The 17,569-nt window shown below is 44.1% G+C and overlaps 1 protein-coding gene across 1 annotated transcript in view; it reads right to left on the reverse strand.

Annotated features, from left to right (window-relative positions):
• B4galt6 (beta-1,4-galactosyltransferase 6) overlaps positions 1-17,569 on the reverse strand; it is a 61,594-nt gene that overhangs the window by 27,851 nt on the left and 16,174 nt on the right. The window contains exons 2-3 of the mRNA XM_021150701.3: positions 15,964-16,080; positions 8,076-8,189 (exon numbers count right to left, since the gene is read on the reverse strand). Coding sequence (XP_021006360.1) covers positions 8,076-8,189; positions 15,964-16,080 — 231 coding nt within the window. The remainder of the gene's footprint in view (positions 1-8,075; positions 8,190-15,963; positions 16,081-17,569) is intronic.

The following is a 17,569-nucleotide window of genomic DNA, read 5'->3' on the forward strand; positions in this document are numbered from 1 at the left end:
CTCCTCGTCTTACAGAAACCCTTTTCCTACTTCCCAAGTGTCCAAAACGCTAGGCCACATTACCAAATCTGTAACCCTAAAGCCAAACACAAAGGTGTCTGCCCACTTCTCCCTGCCTCCTCCAAACTGTCTGCTTCCTTGTGCCACACATTCAACACTTTACAGTTTCTGCCAATAGCCACACCAGCTACTCCACACAGCTCCATTCCGTGACAGGTGCCTCCTGCCTTGCTCATCCTGGGAAAAAACGGTCCTCTGATGCAGACATCCACTGTGCCATCAATGCAGCTCCTCTCTTCTCACCGACTCTTCCCTTCCTGGAAGTTCCTTCCATGGCATCTTGGTAGTAATGTCTTCTTTGTTCTGTTTCAGTATCACCTCCATATCTAGCCTCATAAAAAAGGTTTGCTAGCTTAGGGGGTGCTCTTGTTTAAAATGTGAGTTTTGGGTCTACTTTCAACACCTCTGTGTCAATAGAGGCCCATGAGGCAAGTCTGTGGCGGCCAACTCTCCTGGGTGTATTTTCAGCTGCTAAGTCTGACTTCTCAAAGGAAGAATGTAGAATTCAACCAACCCTCAGCATCTCAAGCAGGAAAGGACAGTCACATGACCACAAAAGACTGAAAAACAATAAACAGTATAAAGACAGGGCATTCTGCAAAGTAGCTTGCTATAAACGTGGTAGCTTGGGGCCATCAAGCAATGGCAATTCCATCTCCAGACCTGAGTGTGACTGTGAAGGGAACTGAAAGCTCTGCCAAAAGGCAACCAAGAGCTTATTCACAGCACAGGCTGGCCTCGCGTGCTACTCAATCTCTCAACCTAACTGTCCATCTGGGTTTCCCAGAGTCTATCTATCTTCTTAAGCCATATACAGTGTGGTTTGCAACAAAGCATGCAAACTTTTGGTTGGGGGTCTGAGTGGTTTGGTCTGTTGGAGGCCTTGGTTTGAATAAATACCCCAGCTGATTTCAGTACCTGCCACATTCAGGAAAACACAGCCGAATGGCCTTCATCCTAGCACAGTGCCCAGCCACACCCTCTCCGACACCTGTCTCTACTCCCTTTCTGAACTTGCCAAGCTGGACTCAAATCTGACCCTGAAGCAACGGCCGTGCCTGCATTCTCCAGCTAACACAAAGCACTGAAGAAAAGCACAGAGTGATCCTGCCATGACGTGACAGTCCCTCATCTACTGCCTCCAACAGATCCGGCCAAGAGTCAGGTTGTGAGTGCCCTGGCAGGCTTCCCTGGTTATCTGGTGAGTCACCCTTCTGTAAGTGATTAGCTGATTCCTCTTTCCACTCTGTTCCCCCCTTTCAAGGCACTTGGTCCTACGTTGCTGGTTTTCTTTGTGTCCCCCCTGCTCTACCCCACTTCTTCCTCCTCCTCTCCCTCTCCCTCTCTACATCCCTCCCTCCTTGCCCCCTCTTTCTCTTCCTACTACTCTACCCCTCTGTCTCACACATATACAGACCTCTTAGTTGTATCAAACACCGTGGAAGGAAGGCCTTAACTTTTGGGACTCATCCCCATAGGGACAGTCCACCATGTGGCCTGGGGAACAGCTAGCTTATCCACCTAAGGACATCCCAGTGTCCCTTCCCTTTTTCTACAGACTCCCAGTCACTGCACACATCTTCCACAGCAGTGAGTCCACAGTTCCTCATTCTGCCTGGGACTCCATCCTGACTTCTGTGTCCTTGCCCGTATCCTCTTCTCTCAGTCAGCTCTCCCCCATCACTTCAGGGCCTCTCACAGCCCATCCTCAGCCTTCTTTCTGTCTTACTTCCTCTTATTTCCAGCTCTGTTTCTCTCACAAAATGCAGACCCCAAGCTAAGTTTCCTGAACTTCCAATAAAACATCTGCAACTAATCTCATAAATATCCCCATTCTCTATTTGGGATGGTTCTGTAAGCTGTTTGCTTCGGTAAAGGGTCACCACGTCAGACATCCTTTAGGCAGATGTGACATCTGGCCAAGGGGTTTTTCCTCATCAGTGACCCTGACTCTAGCCTCTCCCAAATCTCTTTGAAATCCCTAAGGGAACACCCTTATTGTGAAGAACACACCTAGTCCATCATTCATCTGCCCACCTTGAATGGCCTCATTCCGCCAACCCACAGCAATGCTCCCAACTCCCCCACCCCCATTCTATGCGAAATATGTGCTCTGATTGAAAGAAAGCAGAACAGACCTGATCAACCCTTTTCCATGTGAGGACCAGGCCTGATTCCCTCCAAACTCATCTCACCGATGCCTGAGAATTCCCCAGCACTATACACAGACCCTTCTACTCCAGGCTCACCTTCAGTATGACCCACTTTCAGCCCCTCCAGCTGGACCTGCCCTCCCCACTACAGAGCACATAAGCTCCCTGGCAGCCCCATGGTGGTTTCTCCTTTAGCCTTATGCTGGACTGTCTTGAAGACTGAGCTTCAGAGTTCCCTCAGTGACTATCCCTTCTGCCTCATGCCTCCCTCTGAAAGCAGAGTACTGAGGTGCTGCCTGCTGCTGGCCTGTTTTACAGGAACACACTAACTGAGAGCCCCTGTGTACGTACGTACACCAGACCTGCAGCCCAGCCACTGACTGACTGCTCTCATTCACACTCAAAGTCTCCCACTTCTCTCTACAGCTGACATCCACAAACCATGACAGTTTGTTACAGTTGGCAGTATGTGAGCTCTTCTAAAGTTTATCTGCTTTTCCCTCTTTACTGACTTTCAATCCACTTATTAAATTCACCTTAGAAAGTTCCTACATTCATAAGGTTTGTAACTATGGGAACTATCAAGGCAAGGACAAGGTAAGAAAGTCACTTCAACTGTATTCTATTTGGATAACAAGAAGACAATCAAGTGGAAAGTCTGTCTTCCTTGTTATGTGCCATACACAACTAGCATTTCCCTTTTCTATCTCACTCAGAAAAATCAAAATCAAAACAAACATGCCAAGCATGTGTTTATCCCCTAGATGAGGACAGGTTGCTATTTTGCTTGGTTATCATCATAGATTCAACAAATTTGAGCATAGATTTTTCCCTCTGGAGAGTCTATAAATATCAATAGCAATGAAATAGTCACTCATCCTCTTCAAACAGGTAATACACATTAAGATAGATTCTAGGAGCTAGAGAGATGGCTCAGTGGTTAAGAGCACTGTCTGCTCTTCCTGAGGTCCTGAGTTCAATTCCCAGCAACCACATGGTAGCTCATAACTATCTGTAATGGCATCTGATGCCCTCTTCTGGCATGCAGGTGTATATGCAGATAGAGCGCTCATGTATATAATAAATAATTTTTTAAAAAGGATTTTATAGTATGATTGGCCACTATTGAATACCAAACACTGTCAAAATGCAAACTCAACATTATGGAAATCTGGGACTGGCTATCCTTCAGCTACACTAGAGAAGAATCCAGAAAAATTTACACTCCTATGATCAAGCACACAATATTAGTTCACATCACATCTGGTAGACACAGATAGCTTAAATATTGCCATCATTGAATGTGTTGCATCCAACCACAGCTTGGAAAGGTATTCTATTCAATTATTTTGAACGCTATAATAGTTTACGTTCAGACATCACATAATGCTGCTCTCTGTAGTCAGAGGGGAGATTGTTTTAAGTGCACAACTAGGTCTGAAGCTTCAGGATAACATGCACTTCTCGTCCCTTTGATCACTGGAAAGTCTGGGTCTATCAAACAAGTAGGAGAAGGAAGGAAGGAATCCAAGTATGCACCTTCACACTCCATACTGTGCTTCGCTTCATTCACAACGAAGGTGGTACTGCAATCCTGGGTGTAGAGATGCCCTGGGCAGTTGTATCATCAGAGAAGGGCTTGAGTGTGCTCGCTCTCTCTCTCCCTCCCTCCCCATCCTCCCACCCTCTCCAGGAGCCTCACTATGTTGGTTATACTCCAAATCACCTTCTGAAATATCACCTGTACATAGTCACATTTTCTGTCAAGACTGCCCTGGCTCCCTGGACATGAGACTGGTGTTCAGTCTTAAGCTAGGAACCGTGAAGAAGCCTACTGTGAAAAGGGTGTCAACGCAGGGCTCACCTGTTCTCTAAACCAATACAGGACTCTAAGTGTGTGTGTGGGGGGGGGGGGGGGGACAGAAAACAGGAACAGCAGCTCTAAGGCCCCAGTGGAGGGGCAGCCAGGAAGCCCACAGCAGTCAAGCCACACTCTCAACAAGAAACTGTAGAACTGTAGGAGACGGATGGTAGCAGAAGGACCCACGATGCCTGGCAGGCAGATACTTCCAAACTGTTTAATTAGTATCCATAAACCACTAATGAAGAAAATAGTCACTAAACCAAGGACAAAGACTTCCTACAACTATAATTCCCTGAATATGCAAATGATGGAGATAAAATTACTGTAATCAATACTCCAATGAAACATTTCCCAGTGGCTTCAGTATTACACAGACAAAAACACTTATTTTGGAAAAACAAAGCTGTCATGACAAATGACAAATGAGGCCATGGAAGTCATTTTGTGTCCTTTTTTGTCATGGGACACACAGAGCCTGCACAATCAGAACACTTGCTCTTTCCTTTGTTTTGCTAATTCCAGGGTACAGTTTAGATCAATAAAACCCAAACCTCCCGGGCTGTGCCCTAACAGGATAAAGACTCCCTTGGCAGTTCTACTGTACAGCCTGGTGCAGAACTCAAGTGTGGCCCCAGCATCAGAGCATTGGCAGGGCCCTGGAACATAGAAGGAACTTCCCAGTGCCACTTCACCCCTACTGAAAGAGAAACTCAGAGTGCGAGGGGCCATGTGAGCTACAGAACCTTCCGACGATTCTGATGCAGTCTCCATGGAGAAAACCTTACCCTAATGCCATATGACAAAGTCAGTCTCCTGAGCCATGCAGTGACTTTAGTCCCAGCACTTGGGAGGCAGAGGCAGGTGGATTTCTGAGTTCAAGGCCAGCCTGGTCTACAGAGTGAGTCCCAGGACAGCCAGAACTATACAGAGAAACCCTGTCTGGAAAAAAAAAAAAAAAAAAAAAAGGGGGGGGGGTCAGTCTCCCTGTGTATTACACAGTTACAACATCCATCAACAATTAACTAAAAAACAACCCATAACTGTGGTAGGCAGACAGCAATTTCCTTGATACAAACATCAGAGGCATACTTAGATGCTAAAAACAATAGAAAACGGGTAATAACTGCTTAATCAAAAAGATTTATTTAAATATTTAAGTACATAAAATCAAGATAGAAACTAACATGTTTAAAGTGTTCCTGAAGCTGTGGAGCGGGGGTCCAAGGGCAGGCCAAAAGGAGCAGTTCCTGATGGCTGGGATACAGAGCTTATCTTCACATGTAGGAGAAAAATAGATGCTTGAAAAAATATATTTAAGTTCCAGTACCTAGGTCACTATTATACTTTGGGTGCAAAGCATAAGAACAAAAATTTTAAAATTAACAGGAAATAAATATATTTGTGTAGTATCAAGGTAAGAAAGCTTTCTTTAAAAAGAGACAAAGTTCGTAGCTGTGATGAAAGGATGGACCATTTAGAGACTGCCGTATCCAGGGATCCATCCCATAATCAGCTTCTAAACGCTGACACCATTGCATACACTAGCAAGATTTTGCTGAAAGGACCCAAATATAGCTGTCTCTTGTGAGAAGATGCCGGGGCCTAGCAAACACAGGAGTGGATGTTCACAGTCAGCTATTGGATGTATCACAGGGCTCCCAATGGAGAAGCTAGAGAAAGTACCCAAGGAGCTAAAGGGATCTGCAACCCTATTGTTGGAACAACATGATGTACTAACCAGAACCCCGGAGCTCTTGTCTCTAGCTGCATATGTATTGAAAGATGACCTAGTCGGCCATCAATGGAAAGAGAGGCCCATTGGACTTGCAAACTTTATATGCCCCAATATAGGGGAATGCCAGGGCCAAAAGAATGGGAATGGGTGGGTAGGGAAGTGGGGGGCGCTATGGGGGACTTTTGGGATAGCATTGGAAATGTAATTGAGGAAAATATGTAATAAAAATATTAAAAATAAAAAAAATAAAAAAAAAGAATGTGTTACAGAAAAAAAAAAAAGCAAGTCTTAAGGAGATTGATTTTAAAAAAAACATGATTTGATCTTCATAAAAGACATTTTAAGAAGGATTAGAAGGCAAGCCCAGGACTGTGAAAGATACTCAGAACACACACAAGTGGCAACTGTCATTCCATTAGTATCAACACCTGCCACAGATAAACACACACCCAACAGTCACCAAGGGTAGAGCCCTGAGAACCGCAGGGAGCTAAAGCCATAGTAACTAGTAAAAACTTACATAATGGGACACTGGTTTTACTGTTTGATTAGTTTAAAAGAGAGGAGGCAGCTCACAGGTTAGGAATGCTCTCTCCGCTCTGCCAGAGGACTGGAGTTTGGTTCCCAACACCCATATCTGGGAAACTCCCAACCACCTTCATAACTCCAGCTCCACGGAATTGAATACCATCTTCTGACCCCCGAGAACATATGCACTGACATGTACATAAAGCCCTCCATGAAATGCAGCTGAAATAAATAATGTTTTAGAAAGACCACAAAGTCCATTAACATCAAAGTGATATAAACCAGCCCTGCTTACTACAATAACTTAAGAGAACCTGGAAACCTGGTACAGCAGCCAACCCCATGTTATCAATTCCCAAGTCCACACACACACACACTCACACACACACACACACACACACACACGCACGCTCGCTCGCTCGCTCGCTCGCTCGCTCGCTCTCGGGAACAGGAAGGGCCGGGGTATCCTGCTCTTTAGATAAGGAAGATAAGAGGATTTGTTTCTCTTTTTTCAGTTAGAGTGGAAACCACCTAGCTGCCCATCAGGTGAGAACTGGAAAATGAACGCAAAGACATTTTCCACAGTAGTTCAGAGACCATGAATAACTCTCAAAACACCAGCTAAAAAACCCAGATCACAGGGTGACCAGTCATTTCTACAACCATCTAATTGGGAGTGGGGCTTCTTTATCTCATTTTTTAATTGAAAATAGATTTTTCTTCACAGACTATATTCTGGTCATGGTTACCCTCCCCATCTCCACTCAGACCCTCCCCACTCACCCAAATCCACACCCTCTCTCATCAAACAAATAGGAATCTAATTTAAAAACCAAAATAAAAATAAATAAATAAAATAATAAATAAATAAAAATAAAATACTAACACCCAGAACAAAACACACACATTTGCATATAAAAATTCCACTAAAAAAAAAAAACTCACAAAATCAAAAACCATAATATTGAAAAGAAAAAACTATAAGATTAAAAAAGAAGAAAAAGCCCAGACAAATCATTATAAAATAAAATGAAAATAAAAAATATCCAAAAATACTATTAAGTTCAGTTTTGTGTTGGCCATTAGTGCCGGACATGGGACCTGCCCTTAAGAGTGGTTTGTGTACCTTCTGACACTCCACTGGAGAAAACTGATTTTTCCTTTGTAGGTGATTGTCAATTGGAGATAGTTTCTTGGGTAGGAATATTCCTGAAGCTTTTGAAACTATGCATTTGCTCTCTCCATTTATCTATGCAAAACCAAGTTTATAAAAAAAAAATCTATATGTACACACATCAAACATAAACTAGGTCATTTCTGAAGGAGGGATAAGGAACTAACATTTGGGAGAGGAAGAGAGACTTTATTTATTTATTTACAATGTTCTAATAAACCCAGAAAGAAAACACATTAGTTATTCTTTTGAAATCTGTTTTAAGAGAATTTAAGGGTTAAGTCAAGGTATTCCTTTTCAGATCTGAATGGGAGAAACACCAGTGTTTCTCATTATCTTCCTTTTTCTTTTGTACTTTTTAGTTTCTCAATCATCCAGCTTCAAAAACAGTGCTCACTGCCCTTCCAAAACTTAAAATTAAAAAAAGGAAGGCCATTCAGTATATTAAGAATGTTAGCACCCACAATAATAAACCATCTGATAAGATGCACACCACGTCATTTGCAATCTTTTATAATGACGACAGAACAGTTCAGCTGTAAGAAACGCGGTCACACTTACGCATGTAAGGCAGCTTCTCTGGACAGGGGAGGTGTGGTAAATACGTGAAGTTTTGCGGAAGATACGTTGTTGTTTGAACAAGATAGTCACTTGTATTATTGCCTTCAGGATAATCTTGGGAAAAGAGAGAGAAGGAGAAATTTACAACTCAATACTGCCATTTTCTTTGCCTCTAGTGTGAAGTATGTCACAGTACAGAGTGGGCTACAGTATGCACAGCAGCAGTTATTTACAAGCAAAGACCTGGAAAGAATATGAATAAAGCATACCACAGCTAGGCCAGACACTCTGCAGGACTTCCCGAGAGAGGATAGGAAACTACAGGCCCCTTACACACAGACACAACACAAAAACACCTTTTGCAGCCAGACGCCACTGCTCCATTACCCCAATGGCTGGGCCCAACCTGAAGCAACAAGGACCCCTTCAACCTTCCAAACGCCACAGCATCCGCACACTGCTGCTTGAGCACAGAGCAGAAGGGTACAGGGACTGATTCCTTGCCACCTCACTCAGGGAAATCCCAGATTTATCCATTGAACTTACTTCTGGGACACAGCCTTTACGTCAGTCACATTCTTTTTTTTTTTTTTCCCAGAGCTGAGGACCGAACCCAGAGCCTTGCACTTGCTAGGCAAGTGCTCTATCACTGAGCTAACCTCCAGGCTGCAGCCCCTGAGGAGCCTGGAAGTGTTACATTAGGCCCATTCTCCTTAGGGTCATCAGGTTCGTCCACACTCAGAGCAAAGGTCTAGAGTGCTAGCAAATGCTCGCCTTCAGAGCGCAACAGTTAGTTTCTCATCCTGGTGCCTGCTGCTGGCATTTTCGGATTTCAGTAAGATGAAATTACTAAGAGGACTGGAGAGATGGCCCCGTGGATAAAATGCTTGCTGAGCACACATGAGAACCTGAGTTCAGATCCCAAACAACCATGTAAACGTCTACAGAACTGGCGCTGGGATCGTAAGGTTCCAGAGGGCTGGTCTAGCTGAAACAACCGGGTTCAGTGACAGAGCCTGTCTCAGAAACTGAAGGTGGAAGGCATAGAGGAAGATATCCAATGTCAGCCTGTGGCCTCCAAATGTACACAAAAGAGTAAGGGTGTACACATATGCATAGCAGGTGCGCTTTCTCTCTCTCTCTCTCTCTCTCTCTCTCTCTCTCTCTCTCTCTCACACACACACACACACACACATATACATACATACACACAAACACACACACAGAGAGACACACGAGTAATCTTGTGAAATTATTCAGTAGATCAAGTTGTGAGTGACAGAGTAGAAACCTAAGATGAGACAGTAACAAACATGGGATTTTGAACATGAAATCCAGGATGGAAATTTAGTTTACTCTCTAGGGCACAGATGCAAAATGCAAATCTGAGGAACAGGATGTGCCCATTTCCTACTGTGTGGAGAAAGCTGGCCTAGAGTAGTAAATAGAGGTAAGAGACAGAAACAACTGCTGTGCCTGCTACATCTAACCACGGACACAGAAAATGGAACATACTCCTGCAGTCTCAGTAAAAGCTACACCCTGTGACTCATGGGAAAGCAGTACTGTGGTGGTTATAACATGTGTGAGAAGAGCCATTGCAGATTAAGTGCCACCCTAGACCGGAAATTGTCACCATCAATGAAGTTGGTGGGGCTGCAGCCTGAGAACCAGGTAGACATTTCTGAGCAGAGCTATACTCCACTTCCAGGAAAAGGTACTGCCAAGGCTCCGCCTAACAAGTCAATGAGATAGGCAAAGCTCTGGGTCCAAACCCAAAGAAGAGACAGAAGCCCAACGAAAAAGGTTCAGTCCCAAAGGCCACCATGGAAGTCTGTCAATGAGGCGTTAGCTGAACTGCCAGGAAACCGGAACATGATGGACAGATCGGCGAACACTGCGGTTTATCTCACCAGGTTACCGGAAGCCCTTATTAGAGTTTTCCCATGTTGCTCTCAGGAGCCCTGGAAAGCAGCTGGCAGGGAACTGCTCTAAGCCAATGGGGCCAGGGAAGACAGAACAGTCTGCATTTAATGTCCCCAGGGGCAGAGCTCCTTCAAGGAGCTTTATAAAAACATATCTGGATATATCAAATGCAGGGATTTTTAAAACCCTTTCTCCTTTCATAGGGAAGTCTGCTCTGCCAGTGGGAGGAATTGGTGTTCTAAACATGAGCTAAGAGGACCGCAGTTCTGTTTCTAGCGTCCACACAGAGGAACTCAAAACCACCTGTAACTCCAGCTCCTTTCCTCCTTTTCTCTCGCCTTCCTCGGGCATCTCCCTCACATGCACATCTGTCCACACGGAGACATACACAGACTCATAATTCAAAAATAAAAATAGCTATTTTTTTAAAAAAGATTCTTACTGCACATGCATTTAAACCCAGCACTCTGGAGGCAGTTGGATCTCTAAGCTCGAGGCCAATCTGGTCTACAGAGCAAGTTCCTGGACAGCCAGGACCATTCAGAGAAACCCTGTCTCAAAAAATAATAATAATAAAAAGATTTTCCCTCTCCACTAAAAATACTTGATTATTACTACTTCTGTAGGTGTCAGCAGATCTTTGTCAAATTCTTAAATTAATACCTTAGTTGCTTATAATTACTTATAATTATTTAACCAAAAAATAAACTTTCCTGCTTATTAAAATATAACTAAAGCTTCCTTTGTCATTTGACAGGAAAGGGATTCTTATTTCAAATACATAGTTTTGAAAAATAGCGGGGCAGTGGTGGTGCACGCCTTTAATCGCAGGGCTCAAAGGGCAGAGGCAGGCACATCTCGGCGCTCAAGGCCAGCCTGGTTTATACAGTGAATTCCCGGACAGCCAGAGTTACAAAGAGAGTCACCGACTCAAGAACAACCAAGTGACAACAACAACACTAAAAATAAAAGAAAACAAAAATAATTGAGAACCAGAAATGTAAGAAGACGACAAATGAGCCAAGAAATCAGTACCAGAGGGTACCTAACAGAAGCAAAGGACAGAGGGCCCACAGCCAAGGCTTCGGTCAACCCGGAAGAGAAGAAAGACAGCATGAGGGGTCTCTGTAAATTCTGACAGCACAAAACCGGATTAAAAGGAGAAGGGTGCAAAGGAAGGGAGAGGGTTCCAAAGCTTCAGAAAGGGGGAGAATTGAATAAATAGTCCAAATACAATAACTGCCATCAGAATGTCTTCCTCGTTCTCAAAAGTAACAATAGAGGACAGAAAATACCACAGGGGCACCTGGAACCGTTCATAAGCATGGCTCACAGTCTGTCTAAATAACCCAGGGAAACCCCAAAGACAGACATACAGCAGAAATGCTAAGTAAAAGCATGGGAGATGGGAGGAGGTGGGGAGTGGGGGGTGTGGTGGGGGGTGGACAAGCAATGCCACTAAAACACTTGGCTCTAGGAACACAGAAACCACTATTTATATTCTGAACTGTGTGGATTTGATTCTAAGCCCTATCCTTACTCTAGTGTGGAGGCTGTGAGAGCAAAGAGACCTAGAAACGCACTTCTTCCACTGCAGGGATAGCAGGAGAGTAAGCTGGGCAGGCAGCCCCTACTCAGGTCATGCGCAGCGCATGCGCAGCGTGCCGAAACACTGGGCTCAGCCAGGCGGGCAGGGAGGGCGGAAGAGACGTCAACATAAGTACAGAATAAATTATGAGGTTCTAGGTTGTTCTGAGTATTAGAACTGAAGGAGTGGGCGAGCCACAGAACCTACTTCTTATCATAACCCTCCTCTACCTTAAAATAAGAAAGGATTACACCAAGGGAAAACTGAAGAAAGCATTTTACATAGCTTGCGTTTTGATATGGGCTCTCTCTGTCTGTCTGTCTGTGTGTGTGTGTGTGTGTGTGTGTGTGTGTGTGTGTGTGTGTGTGTCATATGCACATCTCACTGCTTCCCTGTGCAAAAAGCAGGGAGAACAGACAGCCCAGCTCTATGTCAATGACCGTTCCAATGACCGTTCTTAACCTCATCTACTTTTCTTAGACACCGACTGCACACTGTCCATGCACAGCAGATGGAAATGAAGATCAAGGCTGTCCTGGGTCTAGTGCCTTTGTGTGCTCCCCAAACTCTTTTTTGAAATAATGCTAAGACTAAAAAACTACTAGGTTCTTGTACAGCTCTCAAGTGCTATTTTTGTCTGGTTTTAGATTATTTGGTGGTTTGTGGTAAGATCTTATTCTAGCTCAGGGTGGCCTGGAACTCAATTCATTTTGTAGCCCAGGCTAGCCTTAGAGTTGTACTAACATTCCTGCCCCAGTTTCCCAAATACTGGGATGACAGGCACAGCCACAATGCCTAGATCACTGCAATTTCTCCTTTATAAAACTGGTGTGTGTGTGTGAGAGAGAGAGAGAGACAGAGAGACAGAGACAGAGAGACAGAGACAGAGAGACAGAGAGAGACAGAGAGAAACAGAGACAGAGACAAAGAGACAGAGAGACAGAGAGATAGACTGTACAGCTCATGTGCATATCTGCAGCCAGAGAGACTATTAGAGCCCCTGGAGCTTGAGTTAGCAGAGGTTGTGAGCTATCCGACATAGGTGCTGAGAACTGAAGTAGAGTCCTCTGCTCTCAATAACCACCATGACAGCCCTCCAGCCCCACCAAGTAACTCCTTAGTGCTGTGTGTATTTTCTTATTCTGCATACTTGATAAACTGGTGTCACTAATACCTCGGCCTCTCCTCTTCCACATTCTATGATTCTACAGACTCACATCTAACTCCCTCAAATTTCAAGTTCTCTGGTTATTTCTATAAAACAAATTTAACCATCACTCCCTAGTGGGGATCTGAGGAGAAAAAGAAGGCCCAAGTGGACAACCTAGGGATGACTGATTACGTATTTCATAAAAGGACACAGTCATCACTTCCACTAGCTTTAATAAAACCCAACAATAATTTTTTAAGTGCCTAAAAGGCATGCATGCAATGCTGACTAATCACTTGACCATCGAGTGTCAGCTAAATAAATGGCCATAAAGAGCACCACACTAAGAGACTCACAGAAATGCTTCCACACGGCCCAGGCCCCTCATGTGGGCCACTTCAGCATACCCGCCACTGGAACCACAACTGAAATCAAACTGTCTTAAACTTCCAGAACAGGGCACCTAAGGCATCCAAGGAACACACCGCGAATAAACACCTCGGGGCTGACAAAACAGCCTGCTTTCAGCTCATGGAAACAACACTGAAAACCCCACACAATCATTATTCCTGCGAAGGTGGCAAGCGTGCAGGATCCACGGTGACAACACCACTTTCAAAGCCCTGCAGTTTCCAACAGCTACGTGCGAGCGACAGACACACTTGGGCCTCACCGCAGCTTCTGTGAAAGGCAGACATTATTTCATCTAATGAATGGATGGTAACAAAATGAGCTCCAGGAAGCCTACCTGCCTACTCCCTCCCAGAACCACACCCAGAGAAATGGAAGCCTCCAACAGAAAAGGGCTAGGCAGGTCCCAACACCACCCTCAAATGGAAAGAACAGAGAAAAGAAAGGGACCGAAGGACACCCCCCTCAATAGCTTCCCGTCTGCACGAGGGAACCCTAGAAGGTGCAGTGGGAACTCCTTAGACCTCTGGTCTGCTGACAGGCCCGATGGCCTCACTCTAACCATCCATTAACTAAGGATGTGCACAAAGTTCATTCCAAGAAACCCATCATCACTGCCCCGCAAAGCCCTGGTCACCTGTTACACCCACTGTCAATAACAACACCTCCTTTTCTCAACTCCACAGGCCACTCAGAAAGGCATCGTTCCATACTGAGGACTTCAAATTTCTACACAAAAGTATTCTGTGTCTGTTTGCACTTGATGGTGATGAATACCAGACAGCATTGAGAACCTTCTGGGACCAAATATACTCATAATTACGACAATCAATTTGCCTTCTTGTGTTAAATTATAAATATATCAATCAGTTCTCCTGGGGTGCTTACAACTTTATATATTTTACTGGCTTCTTTTTTTGTTGTTTTGTTGTTGTTGTTGTTGTTTTGATGAATTATATCTAAGTGTCTGCAGAAATAATTAGATGCAATTTAGCAATCATGTCTCTCTCCCAGAAGCCTGGAGGTTCCTCCTTTTTTTCCCCTAACACTGCATCTCCCATATCTACTCATGCATGGCATATACTAAAATTGCTCAATAAACACTGCCTAAATGAGCTCGTCAAGAGTCTCAGGGCTTCCAATAGACTCTACGACTTTTCTGTCTTCTTGAGTGACAAGAGCCCCAGCTTCACTCAGAACCTGAGTGAGCATATCTCAAACGTTTATTCCCAGCACCCTGCTGCCATGTAATCAGATCGGCCTGGCCAGTGAGGTGGGGAAGGAACAGACTGGGACTTTTGTGAAGTTTCCTTAAAGGAGGATATCATTTGTCCCCCAACCCCCACTGAACCACAGTGGCCCAGTGGAGTGCTAGCAGCCACTTTGAGCTACAGTTAGCTAAGAGGTGATGTGGTGGGCAGATGGGGAGAGGAGAAAAGCACCGCGCTGGGGCTTGTGCTCAGGACCCTCCACAACAGCCACCGGCCACCAGCTTACCGCCACCGGCCACCAGTTTACAAGACTTCACTCTGAAAGGAGCACCTCGTGTGTTTCCCATCAGCAAGGGAATCCTACGGAAGGGTCTAAGAGGCTCACCAAAGTAAAAAACTCTTTGACAGAGTACACGCCAGTTGTTTCATCTCTATTAAAACTATGGCTCATTTCGGAGAAGATTTCCTTGTGTTTTTGCAGGGTGCTGTGAGGAACGTCTGCTTGCTGAAGTTACCACTGCTCCAGCCAAGCTCAGCACCCACACATAAAACCTATTCATATCCCAGAGGGGGGTTCTTAGTGCTCGCTCACACAGACAAATACTTTACACTCTAGCTTAATGGGCTAGCATACGAATATCTCCATCAGTGACTGAGACTGCGCGGTACTACCATAGGGCCAATTCCCTTGAGACAGTCTCTCTAAGCAAGACTAATGTCTGCAGAGTAAAGGAAAGAAAGCTTTCTTAGATTTGGGGAAATCATAAATAAATCAGACAAACGAGCAGTATGAATTCTCTACACATACGCGCATCATCCTACAACCACCCATCTACCATACACTGAAATAGCACTATGGCTGGGGGTAGAGGCTTCCTAGTGGGGAGAAAGGCAACAGAGTTGATGAGAACTTAATGTGTTTATCATGGCACGAAGAGCTTTCATACGTTTAACTATTTAAAAACAAAGATCTAACGAGTGCTGCAAGGGACAATCTCTGATCTTATCAATGTGGCATCCCATAATATACTGGGAGACACTTTATTTCCATAACAGGGAAATAAAGCCACTGACACCAAGTGCCTCCCGTTAGGAAATCCCTAGTTGAGTCAACTTGATATTAGCCTTGTGTGAGTCTAATGGAGAGCCCACTCTCAGTTAACACAGGAAAGAACAGTCAGTAATGTCCCATATCATAAAAATGTATCCTTTGCTTTCTTTAAAGACGTCATAAAATTACTAAGAAGTACATCCAAAGCTAAATGGCAGGCCTATTAATCTAGCAGAACACTTAGGAGGGGACATCAACCTCGAGATACAAAGAACAGCAAGGAAAACAGTGTTCTAGCCCTACACTGAGTAATGACCCAACCTGGCCACACACTGCTCACAGGATGCCTATCTAACAACAGGCACCCTTAGAAGATGCCCACTTAGCAGTACACTTAGTAGGGGATGCTAATCATCTCGTAGTGCACTTAGGAGGAGGAAGAGTAAACCCTCTTTAACGGCGAGTTTTATGCAGGTAAAAGAGCTAGAAATTTAAAGGTTTGTTTACTGATCTGCAACTCACATGGTAAACAAAAAAGGACACAGTCTTACCTGTTCCGTTGAGCGTAGTGTTTTTATTGGTATAGAGCCTGATCATGTGTCCAATTGTTTTCACATTCTCTCTCAGCATTATACCTCTAGCTTGTACCATAAAGAGGTACGTGTTGGCTAGAAAAGAAAGACAACAGAGAAAAAGGGTCACACACAGTTTGACCTGAGTTTGATTCCTGGTGATTCCCAAAAGTTGTCCTCTAACCTCCACAAATGCACTGTAGCACTCGAGTGCACACACATACACATGTGTGCACACAAAGGAATAAATATAAAGTTTTAAATAAAAATTAAAACAGTTATGTGGCAATGTTAAAAATTCCAATAAATGTGGAGGGTCCCAAGCACAGCCCCTGCGCGGTGCTTTTCTCCTCTCCCCATCTGCCCACCACATCACCTCTTAGCTAACTGTAGCTCAAAGTGGCTGCTAGCACTCCACTGGGCCACCGTGGTTCAGTGGGGGTGGGGGGACAAAAGATATCCTCCTTTAAGGAAACTTCACAAGATAGAAACCCCAGATCAGGGGCTGGAGAGGTGGCTCAGTGGTTAGGAGCACTGACTGCTCTTCCGGAGGTCCTGAGTTCAAATCCCAGCAACCACATGATGGCTCACAACCACCTGTTACAAGATCTGATGCCCTCTTCTGGTGTGTCTGAAGACAGCTACAGTGTACTTACATATAATAAATAAATAAATCTTTAATAAAAAAAGAAAGAAAGAAAGAAAGAAAGAAAGAAAGAAAGAAAGAAAGAAAGAAAGAAAGAAAGAAAGAAAGAAACTCCAGATCAGAATTTTTTACACTAGGTAATGTCCATCTAGTTAACAGAATAAAGACTAAATATGTAAACTATAATAAAATTCCTTAACTTCTACAAAATGTATAAACTAGTCATTGCAAAAAATTTATTTATCATAAGGTCACAGTCCTGTATTTCAAAATTCACTTTTAAAAATTCTATATTAATTCCCTAAAACAAACAAAAAAAATCCACAAAGGTAAGAATCTCTTATCTGACAGTTAATACACCACAGATCACCATAACTCCAGGGTGGGGTCTACAGATCACCATAACTCCAGGAAGGGGTCACTGTCCCAGAGCCCCACAAAGCCTCAGTGTGTCTGAAAGGAGTAATGACCTAGAATTGAAAGCTCTTGAATCATTTCTATGAGTTAGTTAAGGTACTATATAATTCCTTTCAAACGTAAAGTATGAAAAAAAATCACCCATCAGTATACAGTTTAAGGTTGATTTCTTTAATTCTTTGTGGTGTTTCAAAAGCAGGCCCTTAATTTCTATTTGCTGAGGAAATCAGTAAACGGACAGATTTCAGAACACCTTGACTCAGTCTTTTTAAGGAGGTAGCATCACACTAGATGCCCCCTAAAGCCCCTAGCTAACTAGCTTCATCACAAGGCCAAACCTTCAAGACTCCTTTCAGACAGGAGGTTCACTCCTCCAGCAGAGGTAAGCACCAGCAAGACTGTCTACTCATAAAAAGCTGTCACTGTACAGAGGAATGACACTCCCACAGGATGAAGGCCCAGGCTGGGACATGCCACTGGAAAGAGAACTATCACAGCATACAGGAAGCCCCAGGTTCAATC

Source organism: Mus caroli, unplaced genomic scaffold (assembly GCF_978045245.1).
Source record: "Mus caroli unplaced genomic scaffold, Mus_caroli_1 scaffold_19, whole genome shotgun sequence".
Lineage (NCBI taxonomy): Eukaryota > Metazoa > Chordata > Mammalia > Rodentia > Muridae > Mus > Mus caroli.